Source organism: Hippoglossus stenolepis, chromosome 15 (genome assembly GCF_022539355.2).
Source record: "Hippoglossus stenolepis isolate QCI-W04-F060 chromosome 15, HSTE1.2, whole genome shotgun sequence".
Classification (NCBI taxonomy): Eukaryota; Metazoa; Chordata; class Actinopteri; order Pleuronectiformes; family Pleuronectidae; genus Hippoglossus; species Hippoglossus stenolepis.
In genome coordinates, this window is record NC_061497.1 from 17,495,610 (window position 1) to 17,523,036 (window position 27,427).

At 40.8% G+C, this 27,427-nt stretch overlaps 2 protein-coding genes across 5 annotated transcripts in view; one reads left to right on the plus strand and one right to left on the minus strand.

Moving 5' to 3' along the window:
• Nucleotides 1–19,231, plus strand: part of stk32a (serine/threonine kinase 32A) — a 59,145-nt gene extending 39,914 nt beyond the window's left edge. For both annotated transcript variants that reach the window (XM_035179547.2, XM_035179548.2), the window contains 6 exons: nt 1,927–2,030; nt 4,393–4,509; nt 6,292–6,417; nt 8,527–8,655; nt 15,763–15,827; nt 16,659–19,231. In XM_035179547.2, coding sequence (XP_035035438.1) covers nt 1,927–2,030; nt 4,393–4,509; nt 6,292–6,417; nt 8,527–8,655; nt 15,763–15,827; nt 16,659–16,776 — 659 coding nt within the window. In that variant the 3' untranslated portion in view covers nt 16,777–19,231. The remainder of the gene's footprint in view (nt 1–1,926; nt 2,031–4,392; nt 4,510–6,291; nt 6,418–8,526; nt 8,656–15,762; nt 15,828–16,658) is intronic.
• Nucleotides 19,232–21,207: 1,976 nt separating this feature from the next.
• Nucleotides 21,208–27,427, minus strand: part of dpysl3 (dihydropyrimidinase like 3) — a 38,408-nt gene continuing 32,188 nt past the window's right edge. For 2 of the 3 annotated variants that reach the window (XM_035178218.2, XM_035178220.2), the window contains exons 13-14: nt 25,665–25,839; nt 21,208–22,883 (exon numbers count right to left, since the gene is read on the minus strand). In XM_035178218.2, the coding sequence (XP_035034109.1) occupies nt 22,789–22,883; nt 25,665–25,839 (270 nt within the window). In that variant the 3' untranslated portion in view covers nt 21,208–22,788. The remainder of the gene's footprint in view (nt 22,884–25,664; nt 25,840–27,427) is intronic. The other variant, XM_035178219.2, reaches the window with a different exon arrangement.

The following is a 27,427-nucleotide window of genomic DNA, read 5'->3' on the forward strand; positions in this document are numbered from 1 at the left end:
TACAGCCATGTTTATTTTTATAAATATTTATAGTGGGTTGACTGCTGGATGAAAAGAACAACCAAAGAGAAGTCATTCTTTATTTTAAGATCTGTGAAAATTGCTCCAGTATTATGAGACATTCACTCCCACAGTTAAGTTCACCTTCACAGGTCGGTAATGTCTTCTGCCCAAAAGAAGACACATCTAAAAATACACTTATTGACCCACACAGGCACTATTTGTTGTCAGGGACACAATGAAGGTTAAAATCTTAGTGCTGAAATTCTGTTAAATGAATTATCTCCATGTTAGTGACTTTATTATATCAACATTTTAAGAAGGTATATTTAGTAAATATACTAGAGGTGTATTTGTTTTATTCTGATGCATTAGCCAGAAACCTGAGAGTAGGTTTTATCTGCCCTTGTCCTCCTCGTGACTCATACAGTAGTTATCAGATCAATGTGGATTCAGGTCAGATCAGACAGGAGCTAACAGGATTTCAGGGAGATATGAATGATGCGGCAATGTTTTTAGCGTTGTGTGTGTGTATGTGAGTGTGTGTGTATGACTGTGTGTGCGCTCTAACTGGTTTGTGTGTGCTTGCCCTTGCAACCGTATGTGACTAGATTTCACGGTGAATAGTCTTTGGTGTCGTGGCTAATTCATGGCTACTCTGGGAAAAAGAAAAACTTCTCTCAGAGGGTTCAGTAGATTAACTGCACTTTTTTTCCCCTCCCCTGCAAGAAGGCAAAGCAAACCTACCATGAAGGAGAGGAGAATGTGTGTGTGTGTGTGTGTGTGTGTGTGTGTGTGTGTGTGTGTGTGTGTGTGTGTGTGTGTGTGTGTGTGTGTGTGTGTGTGTGTGTGTGTGTGTGTGTGTGTGTGTGTGTGTGTTGCATGTTGTGGCTGAGTGATTGAAATTCATTTTGACCATTTGGAACAAGATTAAAGCTGAGCCGCCTTTTCCATGGGATAGATTATTCACAGGAGGGAGGAAAACAAATAACGTAACTAACCAAATAAAGGGTTTTGATTGCTCAACCTCCCAGAAAACCTGTTTACTCAATTATTTATTACAAAGGCTTTGCAATGCCATACAATCTCAATGCATTCACAAAAAAACTGGATACCTTATCTTATTCTCATAATTAGAAGATAAGGTTTCAATTATCTCTTCTTTTGTGAACGCAGGGCACATTAGTTTAGGCTCCAAATGTTATCAGAGTAATTGATTATGGGATTTATTATCAAAACCTCAGGTGTCAAGTGTGAAAACTGGCTGGTTATGAGCTCAGCCTCCTCCGTAAAGTCTACTGTCAGTCTTCTCCAAACTCAGAACCAAAACTGAAACAAGCTGCAAAATTCAAGACTGAATATGATGATGGACGGAGTTAATCCACTTCCGTATTTAGAAGCAAAGTCGGCACAGTTGCAATCAGGGGAAAGCGCCCTGGTACCAAGGTCCCATCGATACACTTGCTCAACCAATCAAAAGTCAGTCATACCCTTTCGCTCTGTTATTAGAGCATCAAATAACTCATGGTAAAATGAACAATTAGAAATATGTCAGTGTAATAACAACTCGAAAAATGACAGAAACCATCTTCGAAGAAAATTATTCAACCTGTACTTTGCCTTTTTAGTTTGGTCCATGTCCCAACCATTAACATGGAGGAGGTGGGATTTATGACTTATTCTAAAACGTCTTGTTGTCCATCTTTATATACATTCTATTAAATTGTGAGAAAATTCAAGCAGGGCTTTAACTTAAGCTTCTAGTTTTTAAATAAATCACAATTCAGTGCCAAATACTGGGCTTCTCTGCAAAAGTCATGCTATGAAAACCTTTTAAAACCTATTAAAACCCTCCTATTAAAATTTCGAGGGTTATTCCAGACCATACTTCCATTTTATTTTGTTTAATTTTTTTCTGTCCATCAGCTCCTGAGCTCTTTCAGACCTTTGAGGGTTCCCACCCGGGCTATTCCTTCTCTGTCGACTGGTGGTCGCTGGGCATCACAGCCTATGAACTACTAAGAGGACAGGTAACACACACACACACACACACACACACACACACACACACACACACACACACACACACACACACACACACACACACACACACACACACACACACACACACACACACACACACAGTGATTATAGTCTCATCTCTTCTCACTCCAGCGTGGCCTGGCGCACTCTTACTGAAGTTAATAATACATATGACATGTACAAGAGTGTACTGGAGAGGTCCTGTCAGTAGGGAAGCAGATATACAGCAGCTCCTCGGCCTCCACAGAACAACAGGCGGGTGGAGCTGTAATTTAATTTTACATTTTGCCTGGCCGTATACTGAGGGAAGATGCTAAAATGTTTAGTCATGGTGTGAGACGAATTGCCGCAGGAGAGGGAAAAAAATAGATTCTGAGTTATTTTGAGAGCCACATAATTGGAATTGATCTTCTAAATATGATTTAATTGATTCTTCGCTGGTCCCTTCTGGAGGAGTTTAATTCGGATGTCATGGAAATAAAAACAGGATATTATGTTTTTACCTCCTTGATCTATCAGGACGAGCCTCGGAGCTTGCAGCGACCTGATCACTGTGGATTCAAGTCAGGCTGCAGCTGAAGAATGTCCTCTCGTGTTTCAGGATGATGATAACACAAACTACAGTAACCTCTGGCTGTGTTGACAAGGACGCACAACACCTGAAACTGATCTGGAGCTGTCACAAAGTGATGTCGAAATCACTTCCTGGCACTTGGAACTACAGCTCACTCCCCCTGAAACAGCTTTAGTCCTCACAAAGCCCCCATTTACCTCTTCTAGAGTACGTTTTGTTGTCCGACCTCGGAGCGACACCGATACCTCAAATTGCCTTATCTTATCCCTCACACTTGTGCCCTATGGTTGTCAAGTGCTCTTCAATCCTCAATCATCCAGGAGAGAGTTGCTGAGCACATCTTCACACCCAGAAATCACTTTTGAGTGACACACTGTAGAGTTTAGCCCCGTTTCACTCCCCGTTTCTCATGCTTCACTTTTTTTGGAAGTGTCTCTATAATCCCTGTCTCAGACTTTTCCACTGGTCTCTCTGCACACCACCATCACCGTCTCCCTGACAATCCATTTCCACATCTCCCCCTCTGTCGCCTAAGGGTTTTTCTTCTGTATTTTATTTATTTTCTGACTGCCACATTTCAACACCGTCTACAAATCATAAATCACTCTCAGGGCGTTGAGAAAGCGGCCTGTTGGATGTGCTGAATGATTTGGCACCAGGGAACTTTTGACCCCCTTTCTCAGCCTTCACTTCATCATTTCTCTCTCTTAAGCTCAGACCACTTCTCACTTCATTTCCTGCTTCACTTTCAGACAGGGGTCGGCCTGGCCTGCATTCGTGCCGGGCCTCCACATTGGTGGGCCAGCGGAGCGTCAAAAAGATTCATAAAGTTTTTACCAGCCATCTCAGTCTCCTCACTCTCTGCGTGTACTCGTTTTCAGACCATTTATCTCCTCTCGCTTACTGAGCATGCTCTCCTGCTGGGCCTGATCACGGGTTACACATACAAATCCTAGCATATCTCCATAACTGCTGATAATCATTCACTGTCACTTAGTTTCTCCTCCTCCGCTCGTTGTGTTTTTTTCTAAACTTGAAGAAACTTCTGCAGCCCCAGAGGAGGAATACTGAGACACCTCGTAAACTTACAAATACAAATATATTGTAAAACATGAGCCCATTTGTCCGTGTTGAATCATCCGACTTTGAACATCTGAGTCCAAAAGAATATTTCAGCGTTATCTGACACCTTGGCTTGTGCAGTATGTGCCCTCTACGGGGCACATCTGTGGAATTGGACTATAATTGCCACTGTGCATCTGAAAGAGACCGTAATAAAAGTGAAGAATGACAAGGCAATCACCTAGGCCGCATGTTTCCTCCGATTTTATCTTTCATCCCTTCTGTTTCCCTTCATTCTGGACCAGTTAACAGAATATTTGCCCTTTTACACCTTGGCTCTTTTGTAAACAATCTGGGAGAGAAAAAGCAAAGGACACAACTGTCCACCTACAGCTTCTCCGACTCAAGTGTAACGATCGGTGAGGGTGTGAAGAACTCTCAGGCTTCCCTTTCTGACCACAGAGAGCACTCTCACGCTGAGAGATTCATCGCCCATTTTCTTTTTCCTCTGTCATTTGACCCCATAAGTACAGGGAATAGGTGAAGAACAGATGGTGAGCTTGAGAAGAGGAGGTGTGACAGTGAGTAGAGAGGGCCAACTGCAGAGGAACAAACTTTAAGACATGTACTTCATCAAAGAAAGTCCCCCAGGCAGTGCGTAGCTACAGGTACAAGCTTTCTGTAACATACTGACTCCTTTTTCCTCCCCACAGAGACCATATGTGATGAGATCCAGCACACCAGCTAATGAGATCCTTCAGACCTTCCACAAGGTCCATCCCAGCTACCCAGCAGGCTGGTCTCTGGAGATGAAGTCTCTTCTCAGAAAGGTAAATTAGGGGCATATGTATAATGCAGAATATATATATATAATATATAAAAGGAGGTTTATGTAACTTTTTCAGACAATGCTGTGCCTGAAACTGAAAATGAGTGAAGATTGTCCTTGCTAACAAACGCTCACCTCTAACCCTTTCTCCTCTAAACCTCTTAGTTTGTATGATGCTATAATTAATAAAGAGGTTAAACTAAAAAGCAAAGACAAGCAAAGATAATAGGGGGCTGCCACAGTCCTACATCACCACTGGACAGCAAATGCAACCAACAGACCTTCAATTATGTTAATCAAATTTAAAAACATTAAAATTTCAATGCATGTTTCATTCAAAAAAAAGTTGTTAGTTACACAAACCCAGGAAAATATGGCATTTTATTGCTTCTCCTCCGTTTTTCCTTTGGCACCAAAACCTGGAAACCAATTGTACAACTACTCTACTGCCATTTGAGTTATGTTTTAGATGTTTTACCACTGACACCATGGAAACTCCATCAAACAGTTGGCACTTATGAGCAATAAGGCTCTAAAATTTGTTGTGTATTCCAAACCTTCCTCAGGTGATGAAACAGAACTCAAACCAGTGAAATACTCAGATATAACATGACATCAGGCACAGGTGGAGCAGTCTGATGAAGTTAAGCTTTTTTTTGATTTTGGCCAAACAAAGTGCAAAAGTTAGGATTTTACCTTTCAAAATCGAATACTTAGTGTTTCTATGGGAATAAGATTACCCATAACTGACAGCAGCGCTTCATTTGGGCAAATGTAGCATCTAGAGAGTCTTTAATTAGGGCGTAAGTTTCATCTTTCGCTTTTATCCAAAGCGACTTACAATTAGTGCGTTCAACAACCAATGAGGGGCCATTTGGGGGTTCAGTATCTTGCCCAAGGACACCTATGCAGACGGGGAACACTGAACCGCTGACCTTCTGGTTGGAGGACAACCGCTCTATCCCTCAGCCACAGCTGTTTGTCTACAGATGTCTTATTTGTTAATAAGAACCCTGCAGCAAGCAGTACAGCTTCAGAATTATAATTAAGTTTTCATAAACAAGGGATGTTGTTGTCGAAGAATGATGATTCATGGTGTAACTGTTGCTCTGAACATAAAGTACAAAGTCGACACGATCTTACAAACTGCAAACACCTAGAGCATTCAAATTATGTCTACTCATGCCATTGCTTTATTACAATAATTTGTTTATGTACATCCTTCTGTCATTGCAACAGTCTTAACCATAATTACCCGAAATCTATTCTTCCAACATCCCAATTAAACCACTTGCAGAGCTGCTGTAGCATTTGGGTTTTGTCTTGGCAGGGATCCACTGCAGTCAAACTGTTGCATTGCTTCGTGCTCAGACTCCGCGCACCTCATTGGTATTCCACTCGCATGTGTGTGTGTGTGTGTGAGTGTGTGTGAGAAGGAGAGAGATGTATAGAAAGTGAGACTGTAAGAGGAGAATTTCATGTTCGGTATAATTGTCGTTCATCTTTCACACTTCACAACCTGCTGATTTTTCTCCTCATCACCGTTTGCTTCATGTATCTCATTTTCTTTTCCCCTCCCTCTATCGCTCTTTATCTCTCTCCCCCTCCACCCTGTCGTGCCCCCCGCTCAGTATCAGCCACCTCCAACCCCTTTGTCCCCGTATCCTCATTCTCAGACACATCCTTGGGGGCAAAACACATGCTCCCGCCTCAGTGGGCTTCTGTCTCTAACTTTTCAAACCCATGGACAATTGTTTTATTCTAATCCCTGTGTCTCCCTCAGTTGCTCTGCATAGATGTCCAGAAGCGCATTTCCTGCCTAGCTGAGCTGCAGGATCTGGACTACATGTCAGACGTCAACTGGGACGCAGTGCTCAGCAAACATCTTCCTCCAGGCTTTATTCCCAATGTAAGTATCAGGAAAAAAAGCTGAGCACTGCCTCTGTATGCTACCCAGCAAAATGCTCCCATCTGAATAGAAGAGACAGTTCTTTCCCCGATCCCCACTTTGCTTCGCTAAAATACAAAACACAGCAGAATCTGATGCTTTAAAAACAAAATCTGTCACCAAATACAAAAAAAGAATACAGCGAACAAGCAAATTCCGGATGCCTTGATCCAAACATACTATAATAGCATGATTCTGCTGTTTTAAAACTTTTCAGAATAATATCATCTATACCTGCAGCTGCTCCCACATACCAGTGATTCTCCCAAGGGGACAAAGATGTAGTGAGGAAGCTGTAGCCACTTTTCATGTCATTTCTTTTATTGTCAAGCTGTATACACTGCCCCCTGCTGGGCTGAGCAGGCTCTCCCACTGAGTGTGTAGACAGACAGAATGGACAGATGCAGAACAAGACAAGAGCTACACACTCGTGCATGATTCTTAGATACAGGAGAGGACAGAGGGGGTTCGCTGCATGTCTACCTGCAGGTCTGCAGCTGTGCTCCGCATCATTATGGAGAAAGTGCTCACATGTAATAATGTCATCAGGCTTCATGGCTTCAAGCTGCTTGGTTTAGCAAGATGACGTGCTGTGATTTATCTGTATTGCCTGGGTCTTAAAGAGGCTGTACTGATTTACTGTGGCCCGTTTCACAGCTGGTAACCGGGCAGAAGAAAATACAACGCAGGGTCTTAATGTGAGGCTGCAATGTCCACATCCTACCTCACAGTTAATCAGATTCAATGTCATACGACTGCCAATAAAAAAAAAAAAGAGTCATTAACTATAGCTGTCATTGGAGTACTTTGATCAGACTGAATCTATAACTCCTTTAAAGATACTGTAACTACAGAGCCAACGTGTTATACGTGGAGATATCAGTAAGATAAACACAGTCGTCTCGCTGGTCATTCACAGCAATAGAATGATGAATGACTTCAAAACACCATCCTGTATTGTCTTCGTGAGGCAGCACGCTGACAGTAACTGTCACTGCTTAGGGCCAGCGCTAAATCAACGGAGAATAATGACTGCTGCAAGTGAATACGCGACTAAATGTCTTTATCTAAATCCAGTAAAAACTCTGTAGAGCAGCAGCTATCCCCAAGCGGCCGGGCTGGCACAGCAGAGGAAAAGCACAGAGGATCGATTTGGGAATCGACAGTGTCTCTCTAATTATAGGCCCATCCTCCATCTTTAGTCTCTTACAGACTATTAATGTTTGAACAGGAAGGGAGAAGTCAGCCCTGATGTTTTATTTTTCAACTTCCCCTCATCTCTGCTTTGTTGGCTTGCCGCCATCAGAACTTTAATATTGCATGTAAAATCAAAGTGGGCATCATTCTGTATGGAAACACATTTTATCATATCCTAGTGTAATATAAAACACACCAAATCTAATCACTGCATATTATTTTATGTAATGCAGATGGTAGTGCGGGGAGATTCTAGGGTTTCGCTCTTCTTGTTTTTGTCGGCAAGTATTATTTACAACACTGACACAGAAATCTACACAAGTAAATGTTTTTGTACAAATCATCACAACCCCATTTCAAGATAAAAGTCAAAATATCAAACTAAGCCAGAAAAGGATTTCTAAATGGACTGCATTTATATAGTGCTTTTCTACTCTTGTTGACCAAGGTCACCTTCAAACAGTTGTTTGTATCACTTATCATTCACACACAGCTGTCAAGGGTAATATAGGATTCAGTGTGTGGAGGGACCTGGGCTCGGACAACCAACATTCTGGGGAAGCTTCTTGAATTCTGCATGGTTGGTAATGTCAAGGTTACAAATAAATGAGCAGACTTCAGAATCTCCCCTTTAACACTGCAAGGATGTAAAGCTGCCAATTGGTCCTCTAACTAGATTTGATGGACCTGAGGAGTTGACTTTATTTACGAAACATTATTTCAACTGTAATCTCGACATTTTGACTTTATCGTGGAAATAGACAATGTCTGCAACTGAAAGAGTTACTAAAAGTGCTTGATTTATAAAGAGATTCACTATTTGATGCATATTTTTTTTAATAGTGGTCTGTATGGGTGTGTGTGTCTCTATAGAGGCGGAGGCTAAACTGTGACCCCACATTTGAGCTGGAGGAAATGATCCTGGAGTCCAAACCGCTTCACAAGAAGAAGAAACGGCTCGCTAGGAAGACCAAGGACCAGGGATCTGATGGGTCTCCGCAGGTAAGGCCTTCAATAATAAACATTAAGTAAATAAAAATGTCACTGTTGTTGAAAAGAGGTTAGACCACGATGAGACAACAACCACATGTAAGGAATCGCAAAGACATACCTACTAAGACAGGTTTGCTTATAACTTTTACAGATCATATATTATGTAGACATGGTTCCAAGTGGTCTAAGGTTCGTCGGTTTGAATTCCACCTAATTTTAAGTTGGACTCAAAGATGAACTGATTGGGTTTTGGTAGTCGAAGGTCAAAAGTCAAGGTTGCTGGGACCTCACAAATCACATTTGTTGCATTGTGAACGTGACATCTCAGGAATACCTGCGGGGAGTCCTTTCAAATGTGGTACAAATGTTCACTTGGACTCATGGAGGAACTGATTAGATTTTGGTGGTCAAATGTCAAGGTCACAAGGACTTCTTGTGAATGCAACACATCAAGAGCACGCGTAGGGAATTTCATTATATCCTGCAAAAACATTCACTTGCCTCACGGAAAATGATTTTGGCTTCTTTAACATAATATCTCAAAACTGCCTTTCTGGGAATTTCTTTAAAAGTTTGACCAGCTGTCACTTGGACTCAAGGAGTTACTGAAACTGCACAGGTTGTTGGAGGCATAGAACTCCAGGGTGGTAATTATTACTATCAGTTTTCTTTAAAGAAGTGGGTTTGAATAAAATTTCTGTCAATTTTAGATTGGTATGTCCTGTCCTTCAGTGGATCACACATGAAGGTGTCTCTCCCTCTCAATTCTCCATTATTCATTTAAAAAAGCTGACCACTGCTTTCATTTGCCCCAGTTCCAAGTGATAACTTGCTCCTTAGTTTGTCTTTTTAAACGTGTCCCGAGTGCCATCAGGAACGCCAAGGACACATTTTAGAGCCCTTTCATCAGAATAAATGTGCCGACTGCTTGCTGTGTGTATGGGGGAAGGCAAAGAATGCAATCATCCTGCTCTTTTTACATTTTATATCCAGTCTTTCACTCCGTCTATACATAAATCAGCTGTTGTCCTCAGGGTGTTTATACAAAAGAGTGAGAGGGGAGCAATGAAAGGTTCATTTTATCACCCGGTCAAGTGAGACGTATGAGAAGTGGAAAGCAGTTTGACAGCTACGACCAACAGCACTGAGTTTATTTTTTTTAGTCTGGTGCAGTTGTGGGAACTGATCAGAGCCACTGTCTATGTTTTGTGGTTAAATGTAACATAATACACCACATTCATTTGTGTGAACTTGCATCTTAAGTCCAAATAAAACCCACAGTATTAAATCGCTTAGAGAAAACATTAAAAACATTCTCTGTGACAAGAAAAATCGAGTAATATGCTTTGATGCAAGGCCTTCCTCTAAGGGTAAACACAAAAACTGGTATTTGTGCCATTAGTCACAAGCGACTGCTGCCATATACAATTTTACTGTTTATTACCCTTCCTTCAGTACTCTGCTGCGCTCTCTAAATGTCCTCTCTGTACGAGCGTAGTTCTGGAGGCACTGCAATGGGAAATGCAAAGACATGCCTTTATTACATCATGTTAAATAAATCGTTATGTGACCCTCCAGGTTACAGAACTACCAATCCTGAGCATAGATTGTGTATAAACATGAAGGACGTGTGTCCACTTCCTTCGATTGTGCCACCATCTTGTGCTTTTGATGTGATTTGGATCCAGAGTCTAGTGATTGAGGAGCTGCACCGTCAAGGTCAAGCCGATACATGCGCTCCACCAATTGCGAGTCATTTCTCAATCCTGACGTTTAACCAGTTTTTATAGCATCAAATAACTAATTAAAACCAGACTTAATGGAAAAATTAACACTTGTACATGCATCAGTGTAAAAAGACCTACCTACAAATGACAGAAACTACAGTATGTTGAAAAAAAAAATAATTCACATGTACATAGATCTTTGAGTTTTGTTCATGTCCCATCCGCTAACATGGAGAAGGCAGGGTTTATGACCTACACTGCATCCAGCCACCAGGGAGCAATCAAAATGATTTGGCATCCCTTTTTGGACATCTGTCATGGAGTCCATCATTATATACAGTCCATGGACCTGAGTCATTCTTCACTTAGATCGATGCAGCAGATAAAGTAAATGGTTTAATCACTAAAACACTAAACTAGAACACTTTCCTGCCAGTTTTCCTATTGTTGTGATGCCGCTTTAAAACAGGCATCCAGGGTTTATCAGGACAAACGTATTTACAGTAAAAGAGTCCATTGATCACTACAACAGGGAAGTGCCACACTGAATTCTAGGCATCTGTCCAAATGTTCAACCTTTATATTATTTCCACAGAGACAGTAAAAGTTCAGAGAGATTAGGTGGTGAACGCTTTAACTGCAATCAAACTGGCCTTGGTTTTAATTTGTGTACTTTTAATTAACAGCAGTGAAGTTGGGGTCTGGTTGCTGTCCTAAAATAAAAAAACATGCCCTATGGACACACAAACATGCACATGTAACCTATGCATTGCAAAGTCAGTGAGTCTGGCTCTTCCCTCGACTCTTTGGTACATTACAACAAGCAAAACAGTTTGTGAGATTCTGCTCTAATAGAAGCAGAGCAATACGTTTGGTCTAGACTCCCGACCACTACACTTTGCCAGCTTGCACTAAGAAATCAGAGCTGGCCCAAAGTACACCGTGTTTCATAAAAGTTGACAACAGCTTGTGGGGACCTGTCGATGTGTTGTAATATATCAGTGATATCTCACTGTGCAGCCAGACAACATCCATAATCCCCTTGGCCCATGTACACCAAGATAAAGTCTCATATTCTAATGAAATGGAGATAGCAGCCTTTCAGGGAAAACATCTATAATGGTTATGGAGACTGGGGAAGTAACAACACACGGTCAGACTAAGGGAAATTAATATCAAGTAACTGGAAGGGTATTGTACTTTTGTAACTTGATTTGTTTTAATCAAACCACCGTATTTGTTGGTGAATAATATTCAGCTGTATTTGTTAAGCAGGTCTTTCAGAAACATGGTCACTCGTTTATTATAAGAAAGGATGAAGATGATGGGCTTTCTTGGAGGTTTTTACGCAGATCCGTAAATTTATTTATATTAAGTCACCATGGTCAACAGCTGCAGAGGGCGCTGTTGCTCAGTAAACGTTACATTGACAAGTGTGACTTTAAATCTATTAAAATTTGACCAAACTCTGGCCAAGATGTGGAATAACAGTGTATGTTAACCAGGTCCCTCCTCAGGACACTTTCTGTTAAAATAATATGGAGAGAGAAGGAAAACTGGGCTGTACAATAACTGGCTGGAAACAAGCCCCGCTGTCCCATCACCAAAGCAGCACAACGCTTTCGTAGCAAAATCCTAGACAACCACAGCCATCTTCTAAATCAATACTTCCAGCTCCTTCCCTCACAGCAAAGTACAGAGTCACCCAGAGCAAAGAAAGACATCTGCAGGAAATCATTTGTCCATATTGCCACCAAATATCCTAATCACTAAAAGACAGTCACTCCTCGTGTTGCCAACTTTTTATCAATCAATTTAATGTGTTTTATGAAAGTGTCTTTTATGAAACGTTATCTTTTAAATATGTCTGTTTGGATGTGACTGTGTTTTTAAAGTATCTTTTATGGCACTTTTTGCATGTGTAAGCAAAGACAATAAAGTATTTTCTAGTTCTGTTTCATTAACTCAAATACATTCTGTACAATGCGAAACTTTTCACCTTTCTATAAAAGTGACTCGTTTCATGTGTTATCTATTATTCATTCCAAGTGGTCATATTATGCAGCGTGTGTGCTGTCTGGGACACTGCTCGCTTTACTTTCTACCAATATTAGTTTGTGTTGCTGCAATGCTTCAGCATATCCACTTACAGAAAACCTGTGGGACCACTTGTGATGGTGCATGTGAGACAGAGACGAAGAGCGTGTGTGTGTGTGTGTGTGTGTGTGTGTGTGTGTGTGTGTGTGTGTGTTGAGATGCTCTGAGCAGCATTTCTGAAGCATAGCAGATCAATATTGAATGAAGAAAGATGTCCCAGCCTACTTCCTCCTCATTACCCCGAGGCTACTCTGTATTCTTTTTGCATATTTGTCTTCACTCCTCATTCTTCTCTTGTTCTCTCCAGCCTTCTTTCACCTCCCTTGTCCTCAGACTCCTTCTTGCTGTCTTCACATCGCTCGCACTCCTCACTTAAACAGTGTACGTCCGCTGCCTCATCCATTTTTCTAGCCGCTCTTATCTCTGTGCCACTGCCTCCCCGTCGCTGCTAGGCTCATAATGCAGCGTGGAATTAGCTCAATTAAATCACGGATAATATAAAGCAGAAAATTGAACTCGTGCTGTGAGAACAAAATAAATTGGCATGCTCTCGTCTCTCACACACACACACACACACACATCTCTCTTTTAATCAGAGATGTCATTCACATCGATTACGTAGTGCATGTATAAAATACACTGGAAAACGGTCTTATAGTCTGTATTCAGATAATGTACACATGGGTGCATTTAATGATACAAACAGAGAGATAAACTGCAGAAGAGTTATTGGGAATTTGTGCCTGTGATAACATTTAGTGTCCTGCATCCAGCCCTACTGTCATAATTCTAACACAAGAGCAGAGACAATGTAGAAGATAACAAAAGATTATAGAAGAACAAATCACTTGTGTTTTTTATAGTCCAGATAGGGTTTTTAAAAGGTGTTTTGAATTTAACTTTAGATGTAGAGCAGTTAAAACGACCAAAATAAAGCAAAAAAGACTGTTTGTGCAGAAGGTTCTGGATGTGTAAACAAGTAATTGCTTGTTAATAAGTTCAGCATATCGGCCTAAAAAGAGATGATGTATGAATTTAATATTCACAATACTGTTGCCCCACAGTGACAGAAAAAAACTCACGAATATCAAGTTTAAGATAATTTAAAAAATGCATTAAAACCATGTGATGTGAACGTACAAGAGTGTTTCAGCACCACAGGAAAAGACACAGTGACACACAGTGTCTTTAAATGTTTTGGTCATGGGAAAGTACATGAACATGTTTTACTCTCGATTCAAACAGGGGCCAAATGCAGTAAAAGGAGGAATTATTTATTCTCACATCAAGCTGCCCTGTTTTATTGCACCTGCTTGTAACATTAAATTGAATTTTATGATGAAGAGGAAAACTCAGCAGTAAAGCTCAAAGTGAGGTCAAACATGGCTTTAAATGCGGCTTGTGGCTCTAAGTGTGGCAAAGTTGGAGGATGGGGTTTTGGCATTCTTCCCAATACTTTCCAACTGTAAGACGTGTGCTTGCTATAGCAAACAGAAGCTGCATATAAGTAATGTTAAATTACTAATTAAAAGTTTATTTCTGAATGCGTATTTTCAGAAGCAGTCGAACAGTTGTAGTCCAAGAGGTTGAAGTTGTCTCGTTAGACTTAACAATGACACGCTCAACTGAAAGTAAAATATGTGACTGGAGTATTGAATTTATACTTTATTTTTCATTATTCCCCCTGATAGAAGAGAAATATATATTTTTTACATCTCATGAACAATACGTACCAGATTACTTCTCAAAAAACTGTATCACGAGTTTGATGTGTCACATATTTAGGGTCAATAAACTTGTAGACTTAAAAAAAAATACAGTTTGGAAAAATGGAAAACAGCATTGATCAAAAAGTGAAGTTTCTCTTAGATCAATGGAATTTTCATTTAACATATAATTTAGGGATATTTTTATTATTATGAGGGTATTATTTAAATGATCACACATTGCTGACATGTCACTCGGTTTCTATTTCAACTGCTGTACACATTAGCAGTCCCATTGAAAACAAAAGTTGGCCCAGTGTTCAGGCAAAGCACAGTAAGCCCAGTAGAAGGATTGCTAAGAAATGTCCCAGATGGGCTCTCATCCAGCGGAGCACTCCCTGATGGTTTGTCTCATTAAATTGAAAGTTTAATCCAGCAGTTGGAGCAATTAGCCCCTGAACTGTCTTTTTCAAAGCATTTAATGAAGGGGAAAAGAGACGGATTAGCAAGTGGAGCCCTGTACAGTTTAGGAAATGTCCCTGTTCTTCTGTTGTTGCATTGTGCGTGAATGTCAAGCTTCTTCACATATTTCCATCAAGACATCGAAAATGAAGCGGATCCATCCCCCCCCCAAGCATTTTGACAATACAACTTGTGTCCAATTCTTCGCCACCATTGCCACCAATGTAATTTTTGGGGGAGCAGGGAACAGTTATTACATTTTTATATTTTTATTGTCAGGTGCTGTCATACCTTTCGAGCTAAGGATATATATCATTACAGCAGCATTAGCGAGACACTGCATCATACTCTGTGTCTCATCTGTCTTGTACATTTTTTCCTATCGCATCTATCACGGTGAGGATATTTGACAGATGATACACTATTCGTCCTCTGTGTCAGTCTCCTTTGTCCTTTCGTTATCCTGCATCAGCCACACACAAGCTCACACTTCTTCTGTTAATGCACTTACCATCCATCTGGGTTCATGTGAATCTGCTGTTTTTTTACTTTGCCATAAACCCACTGGTAAAAAAGATATTTGCCAAATGACCTTCTTCTTATTCTTTCCCTCTCTCTCTTGCCAGCAAGCAAACGTATTACAAAATGAACACTCAACACCCTTGGTTCACTTGCCAAACGTATACATACACTTCTTTGTCTCCTTTAACAACATGGCTGCCCTAATTTAATGGCCCCCCCACTGTGAGAGCACCTGTACAGAGCCGCTGTGCTGGGCTGTGTGACTGACAGCTCCGGGCAGGGAGTCAGCAGCTTCCAGTCAGAGCCAGAGCTCAGTTTGGAGTGGGATTAATGTGCCAAATATGTACAAGTACACGGTGCAGGTGGAGAGATCAGAGCACAAGCGTCCCCTAAAGTTAGGTCAACTGTTTCCTCTACTGGAAAGAAACTGATTCTAGCAAAGAAATGTGAAAGGTACTTCAAAAGTACAAGATGTTTTACCTCTCTACCCGATTGTGATTCAGTGGCTGGAATAATAACGGCTAAGGATAGATCCTGATTTTGTTGTTTTGTTTTTTAAGCTGTGCCAGCAGTGATTTTTTGATTTGCTGTCTCTCCTCCAGAACGGTCAGATGCAGCAGCGACTGGATAACGTCCAGAGAGACTTCATCGTCTTCAACAGAGAAAAGTAAGGAGCCTCCATGACCTTACGTGCACATGCCCTGAAAACACTGCACTGTTTATCATTCTGTACATCACTGCTGTTATTGTTGTGGAACTAATGGCCCGAATTGACTCTTAAGGATAATATTAGCAAGTTTTGAGTTCCATTACAACTTTACCTTTAATTTTCTCAGAAATCTTACAGTAAAATCTTCTGAAACTTGACATACAGACAGTGGAGGTCACCATGAACAAGAGTGAGGTGAAATATCTGCGTCACATATATCCTGTATCAAGAGTTAGCTAGCATTAGCATGGCACTGTGGTACCTTTAAGCTAACTGTTGTAGCATCCTGTGACAACCACACATTCAATTTGCAGGTTAATTAAGATCAAATGTCGCTGAAATGGACAGAAATCACAGTAAACACACAGTTACCTTGTTCCTGTTGCAGCTGGGAGCTTAAACATCCATAATATGACCATTAGATTGTAGAGAAACATTTTACAAACACTGTTTTACCTCCTGAATTCAACGTCAATTATCAAACTTATTAGCGAAGTCAAAATACTCACTGTCACACGCGACTTCCTTTTTTTCCCCCCACAAGAGCTTAAAAATAAAAGACCCTAAAAGTCACTAGCAAAATAAAAGCTTGAAGGAAGTGGATATTTCCTTTTGTTAATTTACTCTATAGGGACTTTGCTCATTAATCAACAGACAAAATACAGTAAATGAGCCAGAGTTAGCCGCATAAGCTAATTTCCATCTGGCAGGGCCAACCTGAAATATGTCTGATATATAATGTGATTTCCATCTGTTCAAACTTAACAGGAGACGCTCTTTACTCAACAGGTCAAAGAAAGCGGTGGTGGACTCGGAGTCTTCAGAGCTGTCCACGAGTGAGAAGAACAAGGCGATAGAGGACGGACAGAATAACAATGTCAAGCCGGCTGCCTACTTATCAGGATAGATCCCATGACCCCACTCACTCCATTATCACTTTCACCTGCCCACAGCTTGTAGATCAGCAGTTTGCACACGAGACACCACATTGTTCAATCAGCACAGACACTCTCAGAACTGGTCACCAGTGTTCCTGCACCACCATTGCATTTATTCAAAAACAAAATGTACGCACCCGTGCATCGCCGTTCACACAGATAAAGAAACACATTATGAAGAGCTGCACGACTGCAGGAGTGAAAGTGACCCCAGGGTTTTCACTCTCCTGTCACCAAGAGGAATGACTCTCTGCAGGGCGTCACTCATATTTCATGTTCCCGTACATCATCCTGGTGCTCTGAGGTCGGCTCAACCTGCCGTGTGCTGATGTGAAGTGGAGGTCACAAAGGAGACGACGCCACATCGGCTGCCATAAGGAAATAAAGTCAGACGCAGTCAACTACGGCTTTGACTTAGATTTTTTAGTCTCAGCAAGGCATTTTCTGGTTAATTATCACAATATAACACTGGTCCTCCTGTGCTACATTGAATGGCACGGCACAGGGAGTTGGGTTGGCTACTGAAAGACAAAACAGTTGACGGGACGGCTTTGTTCCGACATCGACATGAACACTAAGAGTCCACAAACATTTAAACGGAGAGAGGTTAATAAGGTAAAACGAGGCCTTTGTTTTTATCGCAGCAACCACAGATTCCTCCAGGGTAGAAGTTAAGGAGCTGAGCTGTAGACTTGAGCATGAACGGCTAACTTTATCATAGCAGCAGACACATGGTGGTAGTGGCCATTATGCCTAGCTTTGATAGTCAAGCTGACAAAGACTGCAACATTTGGTACAAGGAACCAGCTTCATAATAAAGGCAAAAAGCAGCTCTTCTTCACTTCTGTATGATTCAACCTGCTGTACAGCCAATACAGACTTTTGAAATGCAGAAAACAAAAGTTTTGAATTTAATCTTGAAGGTCTATTCGCGACCTTGAAAGTTTTTATGGAGCTTTGTAGTTAGGGCCACACGTGATGTGTCATTTCTGATGAATTGTTTTTTGTCAAAAAAATACTTTAAAACACCGATAATCTGGATGAACCTTTGCCTCAATCTGCAGGTGACCCGCTAGGTTCTTCAAGCAAAGCTACGAAGAAATAGAAAAGTTAGACGGTAGATGTTATGTGTTCTGCACTGAGCCTCGCTTTTGCACATGCTTCTTCATCAATTGTAGCATTAATGCACAGAGAGACAAAAAAATCTTAAACTGTGAGTGAATACTTATTCCCTTAGGACTGGTTTTTATAGACGAGGATTAAAATGAGTCCGAGATAAGATTAATCTTCTTTGTTTACTGTCTGCATTGATATTTGTTCTTGTCATTGTCTTTTTTTTTATTGTCCTTTCTCTTTTGTGTTGGATACAATCAATTACACGTGTGCCACCAGATAAGTCTGTACATTGGGTTCGTAATGAGTTGCTCTCATGTGCAGTCTTCCTCTGCAACAGTAATCTGAGATTCCACACCATCTGGAAAACACAGTGGGGAAATAGTAAATCTCAATATTGATTTTTCACAATTTTTTGCAGAAAATAATGAAGGGAAACAAATACCAGGCGAGGAAATGCCCCTCGTTCATACTGTAAGATTAACTTTAGACTTGTTGACGAACACACACCGGCCTCTGAGTCGTGCAGAGGCTGTAAGTTGCCTTATTCTTGAGATATGGCACACGTCTGGTTTCCTTAAACTGTAAAACCTGAGCTTTTTCACAATCAATAAATAAATGTGATTTCTACTAAGGCCGAGCCATTCAATTGACTTATCTATCTCTAATATGACTCAACCCTTTCAAGTCTATAATACTTGTAATTATATTTAAACATATATAAATACTCAGTTCAAAACTGTCTGCACTTTTCTATTTAAAATTGGTACAATGTTTTGACTTTGTGTTGTTGTTGTTGTTGTTGTTGTTGTTGTTGTTGTTGTTGTTATCTTCGTCACTGATGTAACTAAACAGATTCAGAGGTGGTTTCCTGTATGAGTTGTAAGATATAGTGGGTTAGTTCAAACAGATGGACTGTATATGAGAAAAACATATTTGTTAATGATTATCTTAATTCTTTCATATGTAATAGGAGCGCCACATGTTTTGATGTGGCAGATTTGATCCTTCCTAAAAGTGAAGGTATAAAATATTACAGACAAATAGTAATTGACCCAGGAAAAAGAAATTAATTAAAGACTAATTTGAATAATAATAGAATTGTTTCCCATTTGAGAATTTCATCCCCCCACTAAGGTTTTGTCGTTCTTCTGTTTTCACTGTGTGTTCATTGTATTCAAACGTGATGGAGTTGCAAACTATTAAGGTGTGCCTTAAATAATGAATTTCTGTTTTTCTGAACCGATCTGACTTTGCCTTGTACTTCATTTTGATTTTGTCTTTATGAATTAAATGGGGAAAGGAAAGCCACTGGTAATAAAAGCTTTTTTTTAATCATTATTCCGAACAGTGAAAGGATAAAAATGGGAAATGGCGTCAGTCATGCTAGAAGATTTTTACCCTAAATTAAACTTGGAAATAAGATATTGTATGTGCGTAGGTTTTGATTGCAGTTCACCTACCTGAACATAATGCTGCACCCTAGTGGTCGATGACTGGAAGCACAGTTATTAACCAAGCTCCAGACTGAAAAATGAAAAAATGCATTGGCTTTACATTAGATGGGTTATCATGTAATTTTTAAGAGGAAATTCCTGTTTTCCTCAATTTGAATCCAAATTACTTCGATGATCAAGTTGTTATTTTTTATAATACCTGCAGGATCAAATGTTATCTTAATCTATCCCGTAGTAATATCTTAGTATCTTGTTTTTGATGTTAACATTTAACCCAGAACCAGTGTTCCTGGGAGTAGCTTCACAGAAACACTAGCCTATGATACTTGATATGAAAAGTTATTATAAACATGCAAAAATATAGCTCAGAAAAAAGATCAAATAGTTTATCTTCACGTGAACTGGGTCTAAGCTGGTTTCCAAAACACATTCTTTGCTTTTTATAATAATAACATCAGGCTTGCACCATGTCTTTTTTGTATTCTCCTTCTCTCTCCCACACACATGCACAGTTTACAGATTTGTGTTTACCACTTGTACAAGGTCAACCAGAGGGCACAGTCTCCTCCCTGCTCCACTGTGGGTGAGCTGAGGGGGGATTCAGCCGATAAATACTCCCCCGTCTGCCTGATATCACTGAAGCAGGGAAATGTCAGTTTACCACATATATGTTACACTGGATACACACAATAAAATCTTATTATTTAATAAAAGACTGAATTACAGCAGGTAATTCTTTCATCTTCAGAAGTATTTATCTGTTATATATTGACATGTTTACAGGTTTACTTTCTCATATGCAACTAACACACACCCTTCCTGTTCATACGGATTTGCTGACTCATCTTGACAATCTTCACCTCTGCCATCTATGATGTCATCAGATTATCATACAGTTAAACCAATGCACCTCACTGTGAAGGGGAATTATTCAGTTTTATTCAGCTTCATTAGATTTTGTCTGCAGTAAATCTTACATTTTGCAATGGACTTTTTAAATGAATCTGTCCTTTTGTTAGAATTTTTTTTTCATAGCAGTATGACAAATTCATATAAAGCTATTCCCTCATATGACAAATATAATCAGCCTGTGAGTGTGCAGGAACAGTTGTAAAGACTACTCATATGACAGATAGGAAATATTACTAAATAATAGCTTCACTGGTACCCTTCAGTTGTTTCCCATAGCGCCCCCTATCTGTTGATGGGGTTAGAACTTTCAAGTAAATACGCAGGAGCAGGTTAGATTCAGGTTAAATTAAAGGGAAATCAACATTCTGCCCAGAATCTACGCTTGAGCTTTGAAACAATGACCAACACTAGAACCATATATTGGTTAATCATAAGAAGGTTTGTTTGGCTACAGGACATCTTCCCAATAAGTCTTTTCTTTTTGACTAAATTATTAGAAATGAAATGTACATGTTAATGCACATTTATAGAAGCTATAGACCTAAAGATCTGTCGAGATGGTGCTAGGAATTGAAGCATACATATCCATATCAATTATACCGAAATCACACAAATTCAACATGATACAGCCCTTTTCTTAAATTTTAAATGTATACATCTTTTTATTTTAAAGAAATGTGAAGTTAATCAGTGAAACTGGCCATTTCTGATGATAAGTCTTACAAAATATTGTTATATTGGAGGAAAAACAGGCCTTTTTTTTACTATTTTGATGAACTGATCCCTGTGATTCTTTCCATATAGAGAACAATTTTAAGTATTTAGAGAATGTTCATATAAACCCCTATCTTAATGCCAAGCTTTGGTGCATGTCTCTTGATGTGAAGTTGAGTAATAACACAATAAAATAGGTCTCAGTCAGTTGCAACTCATGTTTATTCAGGAAACAAATCATACCATCCACAACACACCTTATTTTGACCTGCCATCTCTGGGTTTTGATACAACAGTGAAAAAAAACATAAAAACAATAAGGTTGTCAAACTAACATAAATACACACAAACCACCACTGGTGCCTGCATCGGTCTGCCACACTACTGCCAAATAAAGATCTCCTTCCCTCCCTCCCCAAAAAATACATGTTTTCCTCACTGCACTACAATCCTCTGCCTCGTCAGAAAAAAAAGCAGAGACACAAAAACAGAGCTCTGAGGCCCCCCCCACCCTGACGCGTTCACATCCGGAGCGTTTCAGGTCATATTCAGGCTGGTGTTGAATTGGTATTGGTCAGGAATGCATTACAGGGCTGTACGCTGGGGTGACAGGGGAACGATGGTGTGTTTCTTGTCCTGCAACGACAGCCCGGTTTGTCAGGAATGAAAAAGAAAAGCCAGAGGGGAAGTGCTGTTAACTGAAAACAGGTTTCTGATACTTCATCATTTCATTGCAACTGTATTTTTAAGTAGTTGCCTTCAATTTGGTTTGAGTTTACTCATACTTGTTGTTCAGGTTTTCTTTTTCTTTTGTTTTTTCAAATCTTTTGTTCCCTCTGTTGTCTTTCTCAAGATGATTTCAGGATGACAGAAGCAGGCGATAAGCTAGAAGCAAATGCAAAGGACGGATTCTCACAACATTGTTATCCAAACAGCCATGACGGGGCGCAAGAAAGGGGGATGAGGAAAATGTAAATCCCTTTCTAACATTTCTATTCTTTTGCCTTAAATCGAGGGGGGTGGTCGTTATCAAGCATCTCAGAGGAGGGGGGCGAGAGGATCACGGATCACGTCGCCCATCTTCATGTGGCCCATGCAGCTCCATGTCCCCACAGCACTCCTGCTCTGGGATTTTAATAAACGCCCCTTTTTACTTGGTCCATTAAACCCAAACTGGCTGCAACAACATCGTTCACAAAGCTACATCACATCTAGTGTATATACAATGCCACCTAGAGCTAACCAACGGTACTGCGTGATAATACGTGACTAATGCGGGATCTAGTGTTATGTTTCGCTGACTATGGAGAAAGCGGGCGACTGAAAAAGGGGGTGACATTGAACGCCAAACAGGATGAAACAACCAAAGCATCAATCTGAGAAAAGCTGTATCTATTTTCCTTCGAGAACAGTTTATTGATTTTTTTTGTGAGTCTTGGTTGAATGTGATTGTTAAGAAGTTTTACTGGTGTATTTTCCAAATTACCAAAGCACTGAGTTGACATGTTTTCACTGTATGTGTCGTGTAGTCTCTCCAAAGAAGAAGTGACGGTAAACTGGTTTATGTGTATTGTGCTCTGGTGCGATTCCAGTCCAAGTTCCCCAGGAAAAGAGATACTGTTCTCATCTGAGCCAGGTTGCATTGTGACAGGTAAGGCATGAGGATTCAGTGTTTTGCTCTTTTAACTTGTAATCTAATCGTGGTCCTCTGCATCTCCTCCTCCTCCCTCCATCCTGCACTGGCTGCTGCCATTTTCTGGATGCATCCCCTCGTCTTTCTGCCGTTTAGCTGAGAGATGTGATGTTGGAACGACCACCGGGGGGCACTACAATACGGCGGCCTGCAGGCCTGATGGGGAGGTCGTCTGGGATGGTGGGACCTGGGACAGAGAGAAAAGGAAAGGAAGTTAAAATGAGTTACGAGGGAAACTGAGGAAAGGACACGTAACGAGGGAGGAAAGGAAGAACAAGGAGGGGAGAGAGAGAGAGAGAGAGAGAGAGAGAGAGAGAGAGAGAGAGAGAGAGAGAGAGAGAGAGGACGAACTCATGCTGAAAACTGGTCAAACCCGAAGCAGTGAGAAGAAATGGGGCACAAACAGTACATTTATATAGATTTACTGTTTACATGGGTTCGTGTTTAATTAAAATGATCCTTGAAAGCAAATTTCATGACATTTTACTTTAACATTATACTATATAATAATAACAATAAGTTACAAAGTGCTTTACAGGGAAAATAGAATAGAACAGCGATCGAGACAATCGGTGAAAGATAATTACTTCATAAGAAGAGGGGAATAAAATGACAATATGCTGCAGACATTCATAAACATGTTGCAATAAAATACTTTTAAGAAGAGATTTTTATTTTAAGTTTTATGATTGGAGAGGTTCTGCTGCAGTGGGAATAATGTGCAGTTTGCTTTACTGTTTAGTAGTTTTCCTTAAATGCGATCGACAAAGATACAGCAAGGTTGTGTCTTTACGCAAAGACTTCCTGTGACAGAGGAGGGACATTGGCTACAGAAAATGCCATAAAACGGATTTAATAAATCACAAAGGAGACCTCTGGGACTCTACAGATACTGATGATGCTATTATCTCCCTGTGCTCTCCGTTGGAAACTGGTGCTGGTACCATTTGTCAATTCTTTCAGACTTACTCTGCACAGAACAGATTTTGGGCCGCACGAAAAATTGCTGTCACATACTCACATTATTACTTTCCGTGCTCCAGAGGGTTTTCAAGACACACTATTATTGTTTGATATATGGTATTTATGCTGCTGAAACACTGACAAAAAGAAGCTACAGCCTGACATTGAGCATTGGTGCTTTTCCAAAGGATGAGCCAGCGTCTATCTGCTGCAACCAATTATCAGAGAGTGTATAAATGGAAAGTCCAATGATGTCAGGCTGTGATACACTCTGCATCTAAGCAAACAGTCCTTCACATCTCCGCTCCAGACAAGTAAATCAACTCTGCAGGTGGTGGCCCTGGAAAAAAAACAACTAAAATAGATTAGACTGACTCACTCTGAGAAGCACGCACACATGTGCACACGTACGCACAAGTAGAACACACACACACACACACTTAAACGCCTAACAATTACAACTCCTGGGAAAAACCAGGAGCCTTACTCCCCTTTACAGTCAATTCTGTGCTCCAAATTCTTTCCAGCGAAGGTCACCTTCCTTTTTCATCGGTGAGGTATCACACATCAGCCACGTTTGTAAACATAGGTTGTATTATACAGCCAAAGGATAAACGCCAATCTGTGGACTTTCCCCTCCAAATGAGTTATCAACCATTAAAAACAGTTTGCGCATTTGGCAGAGAGACTTCCAGGATCACGTTGGATACAGCTGCAGTCTCTCCAGGTTACCCAAGGTTGCACATGGACACGTTTAGTCCGTCGGGGGAGGACGGAAGGACGAGCTAATAGCTACAGCCGCTGCGTTTGATTATAAAACTGTGGAAACACTGACTTATCTGCTGCGTGAGTAACTCGTGTGTACATTTGGTAGCTTGACAAGTACAATTTCTCACTTTTGTTTTCTAAATCCAAGCTAATCCGGTGCTGACCTCACGAACGGGCAGAATCAAACCGTCGCTCAGCGGCTCTGCAGAACGGAGCAGATGTGGGATGTGACTACGTGGTGTTGTGAAATTAAACGAGCCTCCTTAGCAGACCGTGTCCAAATGGCTGGACTGAAATCTGGTAGGCTGTACATTTTAGGGCCTTGAGCCAACATTAACATCCCGTGTGATTTGCAATGAGTGCATCTGTGGGGAAAACTTCATTTCCTACTCTGGTTGAACATGTGAGCTGTGGTTAGAGTCCTTCAGAGCCTGCAGTGGTTTGTCGGAGAGGTGTGAGATATTTTAAGAGTGATTCAGGAGAAGAAAAGGATTTCAGGGGCATTCTTTGGAGATGAGACACTGATCAGAGTTAGGAAGATTGCAGGCAAAATACAAATAAAAATCCAAGTATTCTAAAATACATGAAAGAATGCAGGGTGATAGAAACCCTCATTTTCTTAGAGCAATGTGCACAATAGAGAGTCACACTAACTTGAATGCTAACGTACAATCAACGTACTCATTGTGCGGTTTTAATTGTGGAGTAATGTTGACGTCACGTTAAAACCACAATGAAGCGAAAACCGGGAAGAAGCCTACTGTAACTGCCTGAATATAAATGGGACTTAATGATGTCAGCTTAGTGCCTCATCACATCTCCAAGAAGCCAAAGTCAGCCAAGTTAATGACATGAATAAACTGACAAATCGTCATGTAAACCCGACCACTTCTTGCTCAGGAGCGTGACGCACTGCAGACAGATGCATGCCATACTGTGCACATCATAACATTTGAGACTGGGTAATGAAAGATTATTAGGTTTCTCTCCAGCAGTGGTTCTCAAACGAAGGGAGCGGGCCCGTCTGGAGATGACGTCAGATGACTGATTTTTGTAGGGTAAACAATGCTAACCTTTATTTCACTGAGGTTTTGTCCCTCATCGTTGTTAATGCCTAATGCATCATTCCATGGGTGCACATGCACGCTCCACTGGTAAAAACCAATACAGACCAACAACAGATGAGGAAGGACTGCGTGTTCAAGAGGTGGGGGTCATATTAAGAAGCTGGGCTCACCACAGAGAGCAGGGTTACCTGCTAGACTAAATCCAGATTGGTGGTGCAGGTTTCTGACGGGCTGTTTGGTGGGAGAGGTGCGCGCCGAGGCAGAGGGGGTTCCTCCACGGGACATGGAGAACTCGGACACCGGGCCATCGTACATTCCCCTGGGCACTGCTCTCAGGACCGCCAGCTGCAGGAAGAACCAGAAGAAGAGACATGGTGAGCGGTGGAGAGAGACATAATAAGCATAAGAGGAGGAGGGAGAAAAAAAGGATGGAACAAAGAATGACATTATGGCGTTTGGCATTACAAAACACTGAACGCAACCGAGCCCACACCTGTTTAGAATTACATGGTTGTTTGTGTCGGAATGATAGATGCATTTTTCAGGAAAGCCTTTTTTTTTCCTGCCGGGAACCAGTTCCAGATTTACACATCAACAGACACACACACAAATACAAACACAGACACAGGAAGGCAAGCTCTTTCACAGACCGGAGCAAGAGAGAAAAAAACACGGCATTCAGGATTTGTATGCTTTAAATCAAGCTGAAACCCCATGTAGTGAACGGGTCATTGTCTGTCTGTGGCTCAGTGGAGACTTGGAGGCTCTGTGAAGAGTTAAAAAGAGACATCTGTGAATGAAGAAAGCAAAATAGTGACTGCTACCAAGACAAACAGCACGCGGCTCCTTTTTCTCATCAGCATGTTTCTCAACTGTTACACGAGGCGATTTCTACGGCCATAAAAAGATGTTTAAAGTGCAGGGTCTGCTTTCCCTGTTTTTAATGAAGTGGTTAAACTTATAATTGTAATAAACTCTTAATGCCCTGTGACCTTTGTTTCCAACGAGGTACAGCAACTTAACAACCGCTCTGCTTGTGGTTTGAAGGAATATTACTGTGAGAGCCATGTAATGTATTCCATCCAGATGCACTTTAACTTGGATTCTTCACAGTCGGATATTATGTTTGTAATTTGTAAAACAGCTCACTTCACATTTACAGTGTTGTTCCTCTTCACATATTGTTACTGTCTTCTAACCCCGTTTGTTTTGGAAAAGACACTTTTTCTGTCTTTCTCATGTCTGAACACTAGATTTGAAGCCACCAGGAACTTCTAGTCTTCACTGTGATGTCAAGAAAACAACAGACAGTTCAACTCTTGCATTGAACCAACAAGATCTAGAACATTGATTTGCTATCTTAAGCAATTATGTTACTTTTTGACTGATTCCGCTGTTTCTCCCAGTTTAAAGTCGTTATGCTAAGCTAAGCTAGCCAGGTTCTGGTTTTTATATTGAGCTAAGAGTAGTGTAGGTCTGTAAATTGTTAGAAACTATAATTACAACTTAAATATTATTTCTACATTATTGGCTGTTGCTGTTACCGTGACGTTCCGGTTACGGGAAAGACTCGGCTACCTTGTGGCCCTTTCCTATAACAAGGGCAACCTGCCTAAACAACTTTTAGGCTCATTTTAACTGTGGACTTTGGTAACTCTTTTACTGCGTGCGGTCGCTCCCTTTGGAAAGTTATCCAAATTCAAACAGCCATGATGACAAAGCCTCGACCACCCTCACTGCACGCTCCTTCAACATTTAGTAAAAGTGCAGCCGTCAGCCTGTGGCTGAACTCAGGAGGCTGATGTCAGACTGTATCACTGACACCATCTTATCCCACCCACTTTGAAACATCCTTGTAGCTTGTATCACTGCCCAAACTCCCATATGTCACAATCCATTTGACTTCTTATCTTCTGTAAATAATAAATATAGG